Source organism: Metopolophium dirhodum, chromosome 7, assembly GCF_019925205.1.
Source record: "Metopolophium dirhodum isolate CAU chromosome 7, ASM1992520v1, whole genome shotgun sequence".
Classification (NCBI taxonomy): Eukaryota; Metazoa; Arthropoda; class Insecta; order Hemiptera; family Aphididae; genus Metopolophium; species Metopolophium dirhodum.
In genome coordinates this window covers 18,566,429-18,586,249 of record NC_083566.1, presented here as the reverse complement: position 1 = coordinate 18,586,249, position 19,821 = coordinate 18,566,429, and the positions used below count along the sequence as shown (strand labels likewise).

General features: G+C 29.8%; 1 protein-coding gene and 1 pseudogene across 1 annotated transcript; one reads left to right on the top strand and one right to left on the bottom strand.

The window, feature by feature from the left end:
• Positions 1 to 1,892: 1,892 nt before the first annotated feature.
• Positions 1,893 to 19,814, top strand: LOC132949503 (putative protein kinase C delta type homolog). The gene is made up of 8 exons (XM_061020437.1): positions 1,893 to 2,423; positions 2,499 to 2,783; positions 5,015 to 5,093; positions 8,520 to 8,673; positions 8,781 to 8,812; positions 8,942 to 9,027; positions 17,773 to 17,902; positions 19,680 to 19,814. Exons 2-8 carry the CDS (start codon positions 2,661 to 2,663, stop codon positions 19,742 to 19,744), a joined length of 669 nt encoding a protein of 222 aa, XP_060876420.1. The 5' UTR covers positions 1,893 to 2,423; positions 2,499 to 2,660; the 3' UTR covers positions 19,745 to 19,814.
• On the bottom strand, positions 12,938 to 13,575 carry LOC132949504 (uncharacterized; annotated as a pseudogene).
• Positions 19,815 to 19,821: the final 7 nt, after the last annotated feature.

Below are 19,821 nucleotides of genomic sequence, written 5' to 3'. Positions count from 1 at the left end.
TTTTCCACAACTTTAGCAAACAGCCCAGTCCCGAAAAAAAGAACAAGCAATAGTATTTGACATAAATGAAAGATTCCCGCACAAGGACTATATTATTATTATCGCTATCGGCAATATTGTAAAACCGTCATCTTCGCCTTCCGTAAATCGAATAAACGATTGTGCATATTCCTCACTAATAAAGCATTAGTAGACAATCTTATTGTTAATCACCCAATAAATTAAATTAAATTTTAGTTCAAAATCCGTAAATTACATAATCTAAATAAAAGAATAATATTCTATCTAATGTCTATCCCAATTCCCAACATACCTCAAGAAGCCATACAAAATGAATTCAATAAACTCAATATAGTTTTGCGTAGCAATGTCTCATTCTTAAGAGCAGGTGTACAAGATGCTGACTTCTCCCACATTTTAATCTTTCGTCGCCAAACTTTCATAAACCATGATGACGTAGAAAAACTCCCTAGTTCAAATAGTTCAATTCTAATCAACTATGATGACACAAATTATGGTGTATTTATATCGGACGACTCATTAACATGTTTCATATGTAAAAATCGAGGCCACATTGCTTCTAAATGCCCGGATAAGGTTAAGATAACAATAAAACTGCCACACGTATACTGTCACAAAAGAAAATAACCCAGGCAATACATATAAAACCAAATCAAAAGTACCGAATTTAATAATCACCTCAAATGAGGAAGACCTAACATCTGATATGGATTTAGAGCCAACTTCCTACACTAAAAGGTCTCTTCCTGAATCTTTAAATTTCCCCTCCCCATCAATACCAAACTCTCCTATAGTCATTGGACATTGACAATCCCTCACAGTGTAACATATAAGGAAAACCAAATAAAGGAAATACAAGGAACAAAAAAACCCAAAATCATTGCTAGCTCTCTCAAACAATTTATAGAAAATATTGATATTATTTCTCAATCCTGCGGAAAAAATCTTCAATGATCAAAGATTTCAAAATTGATTAGGTACATTACATTCAAACATTTATTCGAAAACAACCAAGGAGATTTCGATCCATACGAGATATTTTAACTAAAAATAAAACCTATACTACAAAACAAAAGCATACAAAATAGACTAACTCGTTTTACAAAAAAGATAATAGTCGAAAATTATCGATCCTGCTAGAACTCCTAAAAGAGACAAACCTGTTTCAAAAAATATAACCAAAACATAGATATAATCACATGTAAATACAATAACTTCAAACTTAATGCACCATACTCAAATATTTCGGTATACAACTGTATATTATGTAATGTTTTAAAAAAAAAAAATTATAAATTGTAATAGTTTTTATTTTTTAGAAACGTCAATAATCTTGCAGGTTATACCTGGCGTATTTATAAATTTAAAAAAAAATCTTTGTGTCTGTATTATTTTATATTGTTGCTGTATGAAAAAAGCAAATAATATTAGTATGATATAATATAAAACTGAAAACTGAATGGCTGGATAAGCGATATGCTACGAACATTATGCATCGACCCGACGTGTCCGTTATGAACGATACAATTCAAACGTGAGTATTATAGTCAGTAGTCACACAATATATTGTTTTATTAATTATTAATATAATACTTGTACAACATGTATAATAAACAATATATTATGTATAATATATAACACACAATAAAATTATGCTTTGTACTTGATAATAATATGAAACGATATCGTGAAAAAAGGGATCACGTGTGGATGTTTAGTGTATACGCGAGTACCTAACGCTGCAAGCTTTCGCCGGCATGCATTATGCATGTCTTCCATCGGGTAACACCGTAAGGTGGGGGCGCCAAAGGGACAGGGGAGGGGCCGGTGATTCGGCCATCGGTGTCGCAGTCAAAACAACAGGCGCGAAATTCGGCCGGCGCGCACTCCAGTCATGATGCGACCGCGGTTCATCCGAGAATTTCTATTTTTAGAACGCGCGCGACCGACCACCGGACGACTGTCGTCGTCGCCGTCGCCGTCGTTGTGTACGCGTGTCTTATTTTTCGTAATAATATTATAATAGTCCTATTGTATAATAAATGTACAGTGCATGATGTATAACGATAACAACAATAATTAACATTATAATAATCGGCCAGCAAAAGGACATAGGTACCTACTACACAATAGAATAGAATATATTATAGTAATATTATACACAGCTCGCTAGTTATAAAAATCCACTGTCGTCGGAGTAATAATAATCGCATATTAAAATAAAAAATCCGCTGCTCCCTTCCACATCCATCCACCCACCCCATCGGCATTGCGGACCGAAAATAATCAGCCATAGATTTTAAATCGTGACCTACAAACAGACGCGGTCTCATCGACTTGGGCACGCGCTACTCATATCAAATATATCGCGTATATCGTCGGCGGTAATACATAACCTTTAAGTAATAATCGCAATTTTTTTCTAATATTGCTTTTTGTATCGTAATTAATTATATTATTAAAAAATATTATTATAGGTAGGCAGAAGGTACTTGAGGTAGGTTAGATACGATATAGGTGTATATATTACGCGGCGCAGGTGGTCGGCCGCGCGCGCTAAAATATTAAATAGAGACGCCGGGCGGGCACGACGTCGGTCCGCAGCTGATGAGGGCCGGAGCACCGTCGGTAGTCGCAGAATGAGAATACAACACGCCGACATCACGATGATGTTCACCGGCAACAGGAAGAGGAGTTGTAGCAACAACTCACAAAAACGGCAGACTTCGGACAACCGGTCCCGCAGCAACCACCGTTCGGAGGTAATACATCAGTTATCAGATCTAATGTACTAATATATTAACCCTTAACGACAATAATGATATATAAACATATTTTTATATAATATCTGATACGTGGGGGAAGCATGATGCTTGTGTAATGAAGTCCATATGTGGTTTTAAATTTCTACCATTTCGGGATGTTCGAAGCAGACAGTTTTTTTGTTTCGTGGCATAGTTTTCAGAAGTAAATTCGTTCTTACATATTATATTATGTATTATATATAGACTGACGTTACAATGACAATTTTAGGCCTATTATAGTTGAGTTATACTATAGTATCGAGATACACTATCACGAATTCATGTTTTATTTTGGTTACCAAAATGGTATAAGTAGTATAAAGTATAACCCGCAACACTATAGTTACCTATTATTTTATGTAATATAATGAAAAATCTGTGAAACACCGCTGCCGACACATCCAGTGTCGCAACTAGGATTCTATATGTCTAGGTGCTCAGACATAGACGGACTATGTGGCTGCTATAGCATTGGTGTAAAGGGTGTATGCATTTTGAGGGACTGGATTTTAACGTACATGAGACACATGTAAAAAAACACTTGAAATATGTTTCCTCTGTAGGTTTACGGAACACTATGAAATTCAAAAGTTGCCATTATTACTAAATGCTAATAATCACAAAACTGCAGATTACTGTAAAAATAAAATATTTAAATGAAAATTTCACACGATCAGTTAGATCAAAGCATCAAATTGTTGTGGTGGCATGAGGCCCTAAGCTCGCATTAAGGAGGTTTTTTACCAGGACATTGCCCCTGTGGTTTTTGCTGCACTGCGGGTCGCGGCGGGCGGACCTATCGTTTGACACATATTTTATTGTAATCTTGGTTATATTTTATATTATTTCACGTGAAAAATTAATATGATATCAATATGACAATATATAATAATAATAATAATAATAATAATATGACGACGCGGCGCGCACACCGCCGATGAAAATATTCGGACGATCCTCGGATGAGCCGGCGGACGAAAATAGAACGAAGACGAACGGACGGATATACTGCCGCGCCCACTTCGCCACTGTTCGGCACCGCTCCTACGTATGTTACAACACAATAATAATGCAGTGGCGGTGCCGCCGCCGCCGTCGAACGCGTCATGTTATTATAAATGAGAAACGGCTCAGAAGGGACCTACCTTCAAGAGGTTTGAAATGCGCACGCGTTTCTTACGGTTCGCGAATAACGACAGACGCTATCCGCTGCAACCCTCCCCCCCCCCCCCCCCCCCCCAGTACCGCTAACCGCTTACTATAAAATATTATAAATTATAATAATATTATGAATTACGATTATTGCCTATATTGTGCTGCTTTATATGGGCGCACAATGCACATCAGCCTTTAATAGTCTAGTTGCCGCTACCACAGTAGACGAGCAGATTATATCTCACTCGTTTGCGTGAAGACATTCGAAATTTGGCCCGAGCGTCGGGAAAATTCGGGTTTAAAAAAAGGAAAAAAAGAAATTTTGACCGATCGTCTTTCTTCAATTCGTTTTTAGAAAAATTCGTATTGCGATATTAATTATTTTTTTTCCTGCAAACAAGTTATTTTCACGTTTGTTTTTCCGTCTCGATCGTATTATAATAATCAAACATTTAAACATTTAATTATTATGGTATGTTGCGCACTATAGTCTATAAGTCTATAAAGATAATTACCTATTGGCTACTTATTTTAATAGTCGAGTTCTGTTTTTTCATGATAGATTCTGTAATGAAAATAAATACTATATAACGAATAGAGCGCGGTAAACAGATGAAATCACCGTGACACCGCCAATGCGCCAAATAATATAATAAGTAATAAGTAATAAGAATAACTAATAAGACCATTGTTCTACGTAGATTTTATATAGTATGCAATTTAGTCATTTAAAAACGCATCTATATAACTATACTTCAGACAGCCTTAGATTTAAGGTATACCTAAAACTTAAAAGGCTTAAAGGCTAAGTAGGTACCTTCCTATTAAAGTATGGAAAATGGACGTAAATAAAAACAATAAATAATTTCTATGAAGTTACCACTTTTTCAATTATATGTTATACCTTCCAGCTTCAAACAATTAGGCTTTTGTTAAATGACAATTGTTGTGACATAAAATATTGTACGTTTTACATTCAAATAATATTACGTTATTCCTTGATTAATTAAGATTATGTTTTGATTAACTTATAGAGCAGAGGTCGAAGTAAAATTCCACAAGGGTTACCTCCTACGAGTTACAATTTAGCGGATGGAGATTTAGCAGATAGCTGTAAGTATATAATGAATATTGAGTGCAACTTAATATATTTTTTATCAAACAAAGATTTTATTTCTCCGGTTCGTTAGTTTTAACGAAAGTTCAGTAGGTACTATAATGTACTATATAAAATAAAAAAGTGATTTCTGTATCTAATATATTAAAGTAAATATTTATTTAAAATTCAAATATTGAGTTTAATATGCCTTATTTACATTAAAAATAAATGTTTATCGTTGTAAATTGTAATTTACTATTTAATAGTATTTACTATTTAGACTTTATAGGTATAACTAAATTATATATTTTTGTGTTTACCAATACTTTACTGGATGTCTGGATTTGTTTATTGGCTCGATTTTATAGACTAAAGCCTAAAGGAATTACGCCAAAACCTATAGCCAATGGCCAATTCACTATGTTATATAGACATTAGTATTATAACTTATATAGGCGAATAAATTAAAACAATTATTAATTAATTTTATGAGTCAAAGAGTTAGTACTTCAGAATTTAAAATAGATATTACAATTTTAATCGACACAACATATAATTAAGTTTCTTGGATTTTAATATATCAACATTAACCTGCAGATATAGTTACTAAAACTTCTGTAGTCTTCAATATTTTTCATACTGAAAGAATTAAAAGTACCTATATTTTTAAAATTATTTCTTGTAATTATTTTTTTTAATATGTGAAATTGTGGACGATGCTCATTTTAAGTAGGTATTTTCATCTAATAATATTTTATACTAGTAATACTATATTATAATTTATAATATTACATCCAACTGGATAATGAACTGCGTCTACCGTAGAATAATATTATGTTACGTTAAAATATCGCGTAATTATAACGTATATTCGTCTATAAATGCGGGAATTATCGTAATTTTTTTGTGAACCACGTTAATATAATCACACAAAACGGGAAATGTTGAAAATAATAAAGAGATTCATGGGATGTGGGATATTTATGAATTATATACTTATGAGTTATGAGTCATGACAAATTAATAATTAATAATTACATTCATACTGTTTGTCTGTAACTAAACAAGCCTACAGGGTATGTTAGTGGTCACTGGTCAGTCTACACTCTACATGCTCGAAAACTGGTCGTTCTCTTGGCAACCATTAAATTGGCTCCCAATTTTGGGTAAATATGAAGTCGACCGTTGAATTGGCTCCCGAAAAATGTATATTTGAATTGGCACCCAAAACTGTAAGATATTATTTAACTGAGAGTTCTCATATTACATGCTTTTACTTTTACGAGTTACGACGTCATTGGCACTAATTTGCACTCATGTGAGTATGTGACAAGTAGTTTAACGCTGGATATACTCAAAGGTGGACAAGCTGATGAAAATAATTAACTCAAGTTAAGTTAGTAGGACACAAGATCGATAAGTTAAAATGGAAAATATATTAACTTAACTCAGATTAAAAAAAGTTAATCTACTTTTTTAAATTAGTACGTGCATGGTGGATCACTTACAGAGTGACTACGTTTTTTCTAATTTCCTAAATTATTATAAACAATTTTATTACGTAATATAAAGTGTATGTACCTATTTTACTTTACAATATTATTAAATATTTAAACTATATCAACGCATCCCAATTAATAATTTAACAATATTAATGTTTTTATATCAAATAGCAATTTAAGGTCATAATATAATATTGTGCCTATATAATCTACTAAAATATACCTATCTATTAAAAAAATTATTTTTATCAAGAAAAATAACAGAAATGTTTCTATTATTATAGTATTGGATTGTTTTTATTTTAGTATTAATATTTACGTATAAATAACCATAAAAACGAAAAATTTCAAAATGTTTTAACTTCATGGTTTATTGTTTAATAAGCTGAGGAAAGTTAGGTTATAATACTCTCAATTAAAATAGATAAGTTTATAAGTTGATTAGAAAATTAACTTACTACTTAATGCCCACCTTTGGAATTTGGATATACTATTATATATATTTATCAAATTTAATCTTATCGTACTAATCGTAATCTACTCCAATATAGATAATCATTGATTTCTATACACTATACTTTTATTTTATTTTTGTTGTTGTTAATATTTAATGACCACGACTGCAATCATTCATTATAGTTTATTAGTAGATGCTTTATTCGCGGGAGTGCGTAAAAAGAAATCTGTAGAACAAATGCAAAGTGAAAAGGGAAAATTAATATTAATAGTTAAATACAAGACGTATAGTTTTCAAAAATTCCTCCAAAATGGATAGCAACGATATAAATGTATTAACGAAGATATACTGCAAATTTAAAAGTATTGGCTAACGAGGATATCGTATCATCGTGTGGGACATCATATTGTAATATATGAGTATTATACGACGCGTTTGGCTTAATAATTGTCTATGTTATAAATTATTTTAATATTATACAGCTTTTATTTTCCCCCATTCTACCTAGTGAGATTTTTGTACTATCCTTATTTATTAAATAATTTTGTGTAAAAAAAAAAATATTACTCTAAATGTAACGATGGAAAAATAAACGGGTGTAAACCATACTATATGTTAAAAATTTAAAATTAAGAATCATATTAAGCTTATTTATTTGGTTATCTTGAGTGTGACTACTTTCTAGGACGTAACGTAAAGTCGTCAACATTAAATTATTAGTGATATTTTAGTAACCAATATATTTTTGAAAAAAAAAGTAGAGAGCCAATACAAAAGTAAAATCTTGGGAACCAATTCAAATATACTCATTGAGGGTAAAATTGACTACTTGTATTGGTGAGCCAATTCAATCTCTTGTGAGTCGGAGTATAATTAATATACTGTGTTATATTGTTTTATGCAAGACTGGTTGCAATAATAAACATTGTGCACGTCGTGTGCAATATAACAGACAGAAGTAAATGTCATGGTCACAAGTATTTATTAAATAAAATAAGTTATAATTTAATAATAAACATTAAACAATAACACATTATTTTGGTTTTTAAAAACTTACCTATTTATGTTTAATTTTGTATTATTTGGTATTAACGCGAAAATCTGGTTTTTAACAATAATTACCTATGTGTTTGGTGAATAACGTTATTTTCCGTTTGACGTTATTTACTTTAACATGTATATATTAGAAAATATTTCAAGCTTATTATTAGGTAAATAATTTATCCAAAAATGAATATTTACACGGGAGTATATGAACTTATTGTACTATTATAGTATAATTATTAAGTTCATCAGTTTTCTTAAAAAATATTTCAAATGGATATTGAGTTAATTGATTAATTGATGTATGATATTTAACCATGCAAATATAAGATAATTAGAAATAACTAATAGTTTTTTAAGCTATTCATTACTTTAATTCCTATGTATTTTAGTACATTGAAAAAATACTTGAATACATTGGTTTGTGTTTTTTATAGTACAACAACGAGTTGATATAGCTAGAGGCCATGCGATTACTAAAAGACGTGGTGCGATTAAACACCAAAAAGTACACATCGTAAAAGGGCATAAGTTTTTAGCTAAATTTTTCAGACAGCCGACGTTTTGTGCATTTTGCAAAGATTTTCTATGGTAAGAAATGGAAACTAAGATTTACCTATAGATAGTATATAAGATATAAAACTGAATGCAAACCTTCCTTTAAAAAATTGATCATTTGTCATTTTAATATGTTATAGGGGATTTGGAAAACAAGGATATCAATGCCAATGTAAGCACTAACATTTATACATTTAGTATATAATAATAATAGTTTAACCTTATGTCTATAGAGTTAATAAATTGTAAAATGTTGTATTTGATTAAGTTTATTTTGTTGATTCAAGTAACTTTTTTTTAGCTTGTCAAACAGCTGTACATAAAAAATGTCACGACAAACTTCTTATACAATGTCCAGGCACCGGGCGAGATACAGAAAGCACAGTGGTGAGTCAATCAAACTACAAAATGAAATAGGCTATTGTTATTCATTTGTTAGAAAATTAGAAGACAATAATTAAATGAAAAATTGGAAAATATTACAAAAGGTAGGCGATCTTGTAAAATGGTTAAATCATAAAAAAATATTAATTTTATTATTATGAGATGATCCCAATAGAAAGAAATTCTAAATACTATCTTTTATAGTATATAAGTTGACGTATTTACATTAAGCACGTGTTGACCATGTAGTCGTACTTATGAAATTATACTATGGTCTATGACTAATGAAAAAACAAAGTAATAAACATAATACATTAACACGATAACACATGGCTGAGCTAGTTGTTAAATATCAGCAACAAATTACATTTAGACTTTTATCGTTTATTTGTCAAAAATTTATCTTGAATATAAAAATTGGCATATCCTTACAAATTAATTGTTACTAATTAGTAATTTTAATAAAATAGGTAGTTATTACTTATTTGTAATATTTTTTTCTCTAAACACATTTCATTGTTTTAATTTAGTCCGCTCGGCCACTCTTTCCCCCCACACGGTTTGCAATTAATCTTAGGTAAAAGTGTAAAACCTTAACCGAGCTAAAATCCTGCGTACACCTACACTACTGATATCATTTTTAATACGTCAGACGTTACTTGTAATTAATTTGAATACCTATTATAACTATAAGTTTTAATTTTATTCATTTTTAACATTTTGTTGATTAAAATCTGATGTTTAAATTAAAAATAAATTAATACCGTGGTGTGTGGAATATAGTTCTTAGTAATCTATCCACATGGTAAATTTTAATATCGGTGCATTGTTTTTTACCTGTATTACTATTTATTATATTATCATAAATGGCCGTATTACTCGATTAATTAATTGAAACAGGTTATTCACTTGTATAACTTAAGAGGATGCTACATAGATATTTGTTGTCCCCATCTTACAAGTGCATAACATATCAAATTTGCGTTCAGCAGATCACGTTTAACTCAGTTAGTTTAAAAATTAGAGTAAATTAACCTATTATAAAACTCCTGTTCTTTAACTTGGTTTTTACGATAATTTAGTTTTTAAGCGAGTTATGAACATTTCTAATTTAGCTACGCTATATTATATATGCATAACTTGCTAAAAAATTGAACTTTTATAAAAACCTACATACAAACAAAGGTAATGTTCTTACCATCAAGTTTCATTATAGGTCGATTCACTCTAATTTTTGCAATATTGTAAGACGAAGACAACAAATGGCCGTGTAATGTCGTCTTAAGTTATTCAATACTTAAAGTGAAAAATAAAAAACTTTTTTAGGTATAGGACACTATAGGTAGGTCATACGGCTTCCAAATTTAGGATTTTCAATCTAACAGAATATGCTTGGGAAGTTGGAAAATGGGAAGTAGTATTGGTTGTAAACACAGTAGATTGATCACTATAAATTGGTCGTGTTTTCTGTGGCGTGCTATTTTAACAGTGTCGTTATGTCAAGCTGCGGGCGTTTGATTAATAATTGTGCCAACTAGATCCAATTTTCGTCTAAAAACCACCCTCAAAGTTGAAAATTGAACACATTTTGCTGCTCCAAAAGATGATACCTAACTGATAATTTTTTTTTAAAAAAACATTGTAAATTTAATACATTCATTGCTCCGTTTAGAATCTAAAATCGAAGAAAAATGTAGTTTAATCATAAATATGAATCATGTACAGAACATTACAAACATACAATGGAATTCTTGTATACAATAAAATATTAAAAAAATGTAAATGGGGAATTACATAATAAAGAAGTTCAGCAAGTGTTAATAAGCTACGTATTTTAACACAATTAGATAGATACCTATATTCCTACTTCCCTATCACTACCGTGTAATTATATATATATATATATATAATGCGAAAGTCTGTCTGTCTGTCTGTTACGCTTTCACACCTAAACCGATGAACCGATTTAAATGACATTTGGTACAGAGATTGAGAGATAGATTATCTACTTGGAGAAGGACATAGGCTAGCTTTTATCATGGAAAAGGGTAAATTAGAGGTGCTCAAACAATGAATTTGAGATTCACGGTGGAAATTGAAACTTTTTAGTTATTTAGAAATGGCTGCCATCATTGGTTACAAATTACAATAGTAATAGTAGAAATTAGTATTTTTTTTTTTGTATTGACTACTGGTTGCCATTGGTTAACCGTGCATATCAGGTACAAACATGCATCAAATCGAAGTGCGCGGGATCAGTTAGTATAATCATATATTACGAATTTTATTATATTATTTATACATTTTTTTTTATTTATATATTATTATATTTATTTTATTAAATATACAACACCACTGTAAATAGAAAAACGTGTACAAAGGCAGTACTTCCTTTTTTCAAGTCTTATTTGTATACTTCCTATATAATCCTATATTATTTCAATTTTAAATTTGGTGATAAGTTAAATTACACTAATTTGTGTAAATGCAATCGACAACATTTTGTGTACCTTGTTTAAAACTGCCGATTTAAACGTTGTTTATTTGTTAGTTATTTATAAAATTACACAATTTTACTTTATATAAAATATAAATTTGTCAAAATTATATTGTAATATAAACTTTAGCATGTATCGTACGTACGTCGTTGCCTGTCTACCTAGTGACCAATGACCATAGTACATAAGTGGTGATTATGTATATATTTCTTTGGTGAGGTAACTTAGTGATTTTGAGCGTACCTTGTCATTGATTCAGTTTAATGTCTGTGTTAAATTCGAATTAAATTATAAATCATTATTTTCCTAAAAAAAAAAATGATTTTGGCGGAGGAGGTCAGTCTCTTATTTTTATCATTAAAATTATATTTTATAACATCTATCAGTGGCATAACCAGGATTATTAAATGGGGGGAGGGGGTTTAGTATAAATTAAACCAAGTTTTTACAGTTTCCATGTATAAATAAATTAAGGGTTCGGGACTTGTTGCACTAAAAATTATCAAAATATGCAGTCCAAATTGTCAAAATATACTAAATTTTTATATTATTTTTGAAAAATGTATAAAACATATATTACAATTTTAGAAATAAAAAACTAAAAAGAGGTGGGCAAGTGGATCGTGGATGTCGCTCTGCTGTACAGTAGGTTACAAGTGGGTCACTACATAATGGATGGTATTAAATTTGAATTCAATGATATAATATCATTGTATACGAAAAACGAACTACAATTTTACTGACATTTATAGAAAAAAAACTAAAAAAATTGAAAATTGAAAATGACCGTTAACAACATAAAACAAGTTAAAATATTTTGATGGTGTATAGCAAATGAACGTATAAATATTCAGTCAAATTGTCATGTATTTACATTTATTCGTTTTTAATTACCATAACAAAATAATAAAATTGCTACATGAGATATCGAGTTGTTAAACACCCCCCCCCCCCCCCCACCCTCCTCCATTTTATTATAAGAAACGTATTTTTGACAACATTTTCGATACCGAATATTTATTATCATAGAATTATATCCTGATAATAATATAGTAATATACCTATTAATATATTAAATGATATTTTTGGTAGGGAGACACTATTTACAATCTGTTTTTCACATTTTTTTTTTTCCCAAAACTTCTTTTTCTCAATACCATTTTTCCCAAAATTCTTTTTCACAATACTATTTTTCCTAAAAATTCCTTTTCACAATATTATTTTTCCAAAAAGTCGTTTTTCACAATATTATTTAAAAAAAATTATATTTCCCCCAATAAATTATTATAAACAAATAAAAGTATTAAAATTTTAAATTATGACCAATGGCCGTGAGGTATGGAATAATATCATTGTTATTAACAAATTCGTCATATTTAGAAACAATATTATAAATTCGTTCCTCTGTTTTTAGTTGTACTTTATTACGACATTTCCTTATTTTTTGTCCTAGATTCAGTTGTCGTAATATGCACTCAGTGTCAGCTTGTTCTTTTCCAAGTTCATTAAAAAATGTGTATACGCTAGGATGTTGTCGTCCAACAACCACTTGGAACCGATTATGCCAGCCTTCTGACAAATTATTTGTTCTTGCCAATCGTTGGAGTATTGTATGGTACTGGTTCCACAGTTTTGGGGGGAATCTGGGTTCAGTTCCTTTTCTCCGACCTCTGGCTTGCCTCCCACGGATGTAATTTATCTACATTAAATATTTAAGTTATACTTAAAATTTAAAATTTGAATATTATATTATGTATATTAAAAAATAATTTACCTCAAAATATTCTGCAATTGGCATATACTCGTCTGGTACTTGTTCTAATAAAACATCAAACGTTTCGACAACTTTTTCTGGCGGCACAAACGCTAAAGCACCGGTCATCTGAGCTGTGATCTTAATGTTGCGATTTTCTGGATCATTATATTGACTTTGTAACCCTTCTGCCTGTATACGACGATAAAGACTTTGACAAAGATGAAATAAACAAGTATGTATTTCAACTCCAATTATTTTAATCGTCGCATTTATAATTGATTGTTCAAAATCAGTCATCACAAATTGTGGTTTTACAATATTTATTCCAAATTTTTGTGCCTCTGAAAGTATAACTTCATATACTTTTGAATACGCTGCTTCTTCTTTTGGCTCTAGTAACGCGTACACCAACGGAAGTCCAATAACTTGATCAGTTCCATTTGTTGTCTGTGTGGTGGGTCCTAGTATGGTAAATAATTGAAAAAATATTGTTGGAACAACTTTAAATGTTCCGTCAACAAACCAGGTAGGGCTGTTCATTAACATTTTCAAATTTTCTTTTGTTGCAAAAATTATTATTCTTCCACATGTTAACTGATAATCAATATCTTCAAATGAATCGTATAACAAAAATTGCTCTCCTGCTATAGTTTGTCTAAACTGAATTGGTAATTTATGCAGTTCGTTCATACTTCGAGGGTTCGACGGCATATTGATTACACGTTGTCGTGTTATTGCCTTTCTTATATTTTGACGCTCAGGAAGTTCTGCTAAAATTCCAGCTGGTAATTGTTGCAATTCTGTTCTCAAGATTTGTGCAGGGGGTGCTTCAGGATGTTCACTTGCTTTTCTTTTTATATCTGTCATAACTTTTAAGGCATAAACTTCTTCTGAATTCGGTGCGTGGTCATGTATAGAACTTTGAGGGCCTTTATGGATTATTATATTTTGTCCAGAATTACTCGTTATAGCCCGAGCAGAGCATTCACTTTTTTTACGACAACACCAATAAAATCGACCTTCGTTTTCCGAATGTTTGTAGTAGAGATATCCATCAATATGAAGAAGCTTTCCTCTTCCATTAGAATTTATAATTTCGGCCATAATTCTAATGAATACGCTTGGTTGTATAAATACGATTTAACGTACAAAAAATTCAAGTTAATCTACGAAAAATTACACGTTTGGCAACAACTGTCAAAATGAAACTAAACAAGGTATAAATAAGACATTCGATAGTCAATATTGAACGGATAAACTTAATCACGCAACAAATGGATCGAACAGCAATTGGGCGCATGCGTTATTTCGACGCATACAATAGGTATTTTGAAGTTTATGATATTTATAATCTATAGATACTGTATAGGTATAAAAAATGTATAGTTGAACGGCAAACGGTAATAAAGATAAAGATGAAATGTGTACCATTTAGGGATGTACGATATAGGTATAGGGATATACAGATATATGGATCATGGATGTATATAGTCCGATTAAGCAGTGATAGGCACCGAGCACCTACCTAAAATGCGTATACGTATCATAGCGTCTATCATCATATAAGTAATAAAAATAACGATGTGGTAATGCCGATCAGCACGATAAATATAAATCAAATAAATCAAATTGCCGATTTAAAAATATATTGGGAAAATGTTTTTATGGTAAATATTGAAATTGGAAAAAATGGATTGGTCATATAACATTTGGGAATAGTAAAAATTGGGAAAAATTAATTGGAAAAAATAAATCGGGAAAAACAGATTGGGAAAACTGTACTACAATCGATATTTTTATTAGTTTTAAATTATAATTTGTAAGTGACATCGATGTACTGTAGAATGGTGTAAATAGAATATTTTAAATAATAAATAGCTTAAAGTTATTTTAAATATTTTGAAAATTGCACTTTGCATAGTAAATAATAATATACTTACGTATTAGTGAAATTGTTCAAGTATTTACTTTATTTTTTTAATTACAACAAACTTAGTAAAATCTTTATAGATGAAAAACCGTTAAATTTTGATTAAATATCCAATTTCATTGAACTTTTTAATTATTATAATTTTATATAAAAAATGAAACATAGTTCCTAATGAGTTCGGCGCTTTATACTTGACGTTGACATACTAGGTATAATTTGTTCAAAGGGTTCGAACAAAATTAAAAATTATTTTTAATTATTAAAATATAAAAAATTGTATAATACTTATTATATTTATGAGTACCTAACTATTATTACTGTATGATATGTTGATTTAATCTGAAATTTATTTGAAAATACAAAATATAAAATAATAATAAAACAAAATAACATGAAAAAAGAATTTATATGAATGCATTAATTTAAACTTTAAAGCAATTAAACTATTAATCTATATAACCTATAATCTATATGGTTGTTAATTTTTCCCTAGAACCACAAAAAAAGGATGGTATGAGACATTATTTTTTGTTAACTGTTCAAAATCTAAGGAAAGATTTTTCCACACGACCACACCAGTATCTAGTAACTAGTAAGACAGGTATCTGTCTAAAGTAGGGCCTAAACTAAAATATAATAGGGCAAGAGGCTAGCCCATACTAGATTAGTAAAAAACAAGGGTTAAGGATAAAAAGGATTAAGATCTAGGGTTATGGTTAGGTTTAGTACCTACCTAAATGTTACACCTACAACTGTTACAAGAAACTAATAATAAATTTAACTATATTTATCAAAAATACAGTTGTTAAACATAATGAGATTATTGCAGTAGAGTACAAACAGTGGTAGTAAAACGCTGAAACCGAAAACCATACTGCTTCTTCACAATGGATTAAGGATACAATTAACATATTACAGGGACGGACCAGGGACCCAGCCCCTCTAAACATATTATTTCTCTCAATTTTTTTATAATTCTATAGATCCTGATATTACTATACTCCAGTTACAGATAATATATATGATAATATTATATTATATTATACATATCTGTGGACTTTGATTCCAATTTTGTATATATTCCTATATTTCATATGGAAATTTACATAAATTACATTAACCTAATAATTGACTGTTTTGGGAAAAGCGACAATATGAAAAGAAGTTTGGATTTTGTTTATTACATTAGGACTATACAAATATTGAGAAAAAATTATAAATTAAGAAATAAAGTGGATATTATTGTAATAATTGTATTTGGGTTGAAAAAAATATCTTTGTTCTGAATTCGTGCCTATGACATTTGATTTTACCTAATCTGATTAAGAGAACGTTACACCGAAATTTGTTGAGTTATGTTTAAGGTGTGTTTACAAACAATTTACAATTTTAAAATAGGCATAACTCGCTTTAAAATCAAAATATAATAAAACCCTATGACATTGCCTTATCTTAGGTACCTTTAAATTTTTTAAGAGGTAAATTCTCCCTAACTTTTAAACTAACGGAGCTAAACGTGATTGGCTGAGCGTGAAATTTGCTATGTTAGTATTTGCTATGTTTGGTATGTTATATTCTTGTAAGACAACAATTATTGATGTCGGTGTAACACTGTAACAGTGTAAAATCCTCTTAAGTAACATTTTAGAAACATAATATGGTGAAAATTGCGATGGATTGTAATTTAATTACAATCCCTTTAAGCTCTAAGTAATTATGAATGAAAGTAGTAAGTAATAATTTATAATACTGACAATGATTATTAAAATCTCGGATACAACTTGATGGGTATCTATAATAGTAAAATAGTGTAAAATATATAGATAATCTAGAAGACGGAAAATAACTAATAAGGCAAATACTTTCAGATGGGTAGTTTAATCACTCATATATGGTATCTACTTGGTATATCTAGTTTCTTATTCTAACAGTTTAACATTTAAGTACCATCGCCTAACAATAGTTTAATATGCGTATATGCAATGAATGATATAGGAATACTGCTAGTATCTATTAGTAATATTATTTAATTACCTTCACGGTGCTCAGCATATATGCATCACATATGGGTCAGGTTAGGTTAGGTACATTACCTAAGAAACAGAAGTCAATTTATTTTTCGTGAAAATTATTTTTGATAAGAATTAGATAAATCATAAATTTACTTTTAATTAATTGTATATAAATACAATACTACTATAGTATGATAATTTAATTCATATAGTAGTAAAGTAGTTAATCCTATTAACTATTTGATTATACATATTCACTAAATTATTACTAACTTATTAAAATTAATGCAGCTCCAATTTGTAACTATATACCTAATATTTCTGATGCAAGTGTATTTTTACTAATTTTAAAATTTAAGATAAAACATTTTATGTAGAATTTTGTAAAATACATTTTATGATTCAGTACCTATATTGTTTTACAGTGTAAAAATTGCAATTATTATGTTTAATGAAGTTTGTTTTATGGTGTACGCCTGTATTCGTTTAAATCAATAAGCTATGTATTTTTTTTATCTATAATAGTTAATTTTAATTTATATGGATTTACAGTATTTAAGAGAGCGGTTCAAAATAGATGTACCGCATCGCTTCAAAGGATATAATTTCATGTCACCAACATTTTGTGATCACTGTGGTTCACTTTTGTACGGGTTCTTCAAACAAGGTCTAAAATGCGAAGGTAAGACTGATTTATATTCGTAAACACAGTTGCATACGTTATTATGAGTAAAACACACGATTTAAAACATACGTTTGGTTTATTGTAACATTTAATATTCATCTAGTGGCTAGCTCAATTCGTGGGAAAGATGTCGCTGTAGGTATGAGGTTTTTTTCGTGGCAAATATCCAATTAAAAACCAAGTTCATATGGATATATTTTACATAATATGATGCATTATAACAATTATAAAGTCAAACGCATTTATGTTTATAGTTTCGAAATAAATCAACGGATAAGGAAATATTTTACGACATGGTTCAATGTGTTGCCTATGTAAATAAACACTACAAGAGTTAGTATTATTGTTGTTGATTATCACTAGAAATATAATTGCGAAAACATTCCGCGTTCCGATGTGCCAAGAAAATGTTTTTATAATCAATCCGGACTAAGTCATTTTTAGCTTGACGTTTCGCCAAAACTTAATTTTTTTAAAAGCTATCCTGCACTTTATAGTTTATACCACACGCATTGCATGTCGATTAAAGATTATAAATGATGATTTCAAACAAAAAATACAATCGTTTTTTAATCACTATCTTCTGACATATTTTACACTGGGATGTTATAACTATCATGCATATTGGAAGATGCCCAATCTGTCAATTCACCGTAGCATAAATCTGACATTTCTCTATTTTTTTTTTGAAGTCTATATGGCATTTGGCATAAACTAACATTCTTTATGGCCAACTTTCAAAGTTCACATTGTTTAGGTAAACGAATTCAAAAGTATTTTGTGTGCAATGGACAAAATCGTATTGTATACTTAATCGTCTTAATCTGTCTTAATACAATAACATGTTCCTGGTAAAATGTTTTGAATTAGTTCTTACTTATTTAATTACCTAAGTATAATATTTAGTATTTGAATTCAAGTACCTATTTCATGGAGCTTTAGTATTTAAAAATCCAAATTTAGATAAATTAAAATTTTTATTGAGTTTAATCAAAAATCAAACTTTAACGAGTTATTGAAATATAAGCACACTATATCATGTGCACTACGTAGTTTGTGCCATAGTTTATCGCAGTTGCCAAATTTAATCTATCAAAAATGTCGTATGTATTAATAAGTATCCATTTTATTATGTTTGGTCCGCTTTTTAGACAATCTGGTGTTTTCAGGTGGGCGCTTTGGCAAAAAATGCTATACTTAAATCTTGCAATAATGCTTGGCAATGATAATTTTTTTTCATAGTACTATTGATTTTTGACCTTGGTATAGCTTATAACGTGGGTGTAAATTTTCGGGTAATTTACATTCACAATTGAGTACTTGTAGATAATGATCCTTTTTTAAGTATGATGTGAACACATAATGTTTGGTGTTCTAAAAAGCTAAATTTCTATGTCTACACATAAGTCGACCTTGACGTAAACTAGGTGAGACTATAACTATTTTTGCACGGTGCAATGTTCCATTAATTTTTCCTCAAATATTCTTTAAGCCGTTGAAGTGTGCTGAATGACAAGTTTAATTTTAAGTTTCTAAGTGAATAAGTTTGCCGTTATCCATGAATAAGTTTTAAAATTATTTAAACAAATTGAAAATGGATAGAAAATAAATAAATAATACTTGAGTCTTAAGCTGAAGTATTTTGGAAAAAAATCATCGAAAAAAAAACCCACTTACCAATTTTGGAACGAAAAAGAATGTAAGATTTGAAATACATAAATTGTTATACAAGAAGACGAGTAAGGTATATTGAAACTAATTTTTGTCATTTCAGAAATATGTTTGTGTGTAAGCATTTCGTGTTTTAAATTTCTTTTGGCAGTCGTCCAAGCCGTTTAATTCGCTTTCGGAGCTTGCCAAACGTGCCAAGACATCAGCTCAGCCGTTCGTTCGGTCGGGAAGCGCCCGTAGTCTTC

Excerpts from the sequence above, each read along its gene's own strand:
- LOC132949503 (XM_061020437.1), top strand. The coding sequence starts at position 2,661 with ATGAGAATACAACACGCCGACATCACGATGATGTTCACCGGCAACAGG. Across the intron at positions 8,813-8,941 it reads ACAAGGATATCAATGCCAAT|CTTGTCAAACAGCTGTACAT; the intron begins GTAAGCACTAAC and ends ACTTTTTTTTAG. Across the intron at positions 9,028-17,772 it reads GAGATACAGAAAGCACAGTG|TATTTAAGAGAGCGGTTCAA; the intron begins GTGAGTCAATCA and ends ATGGATTTACAG.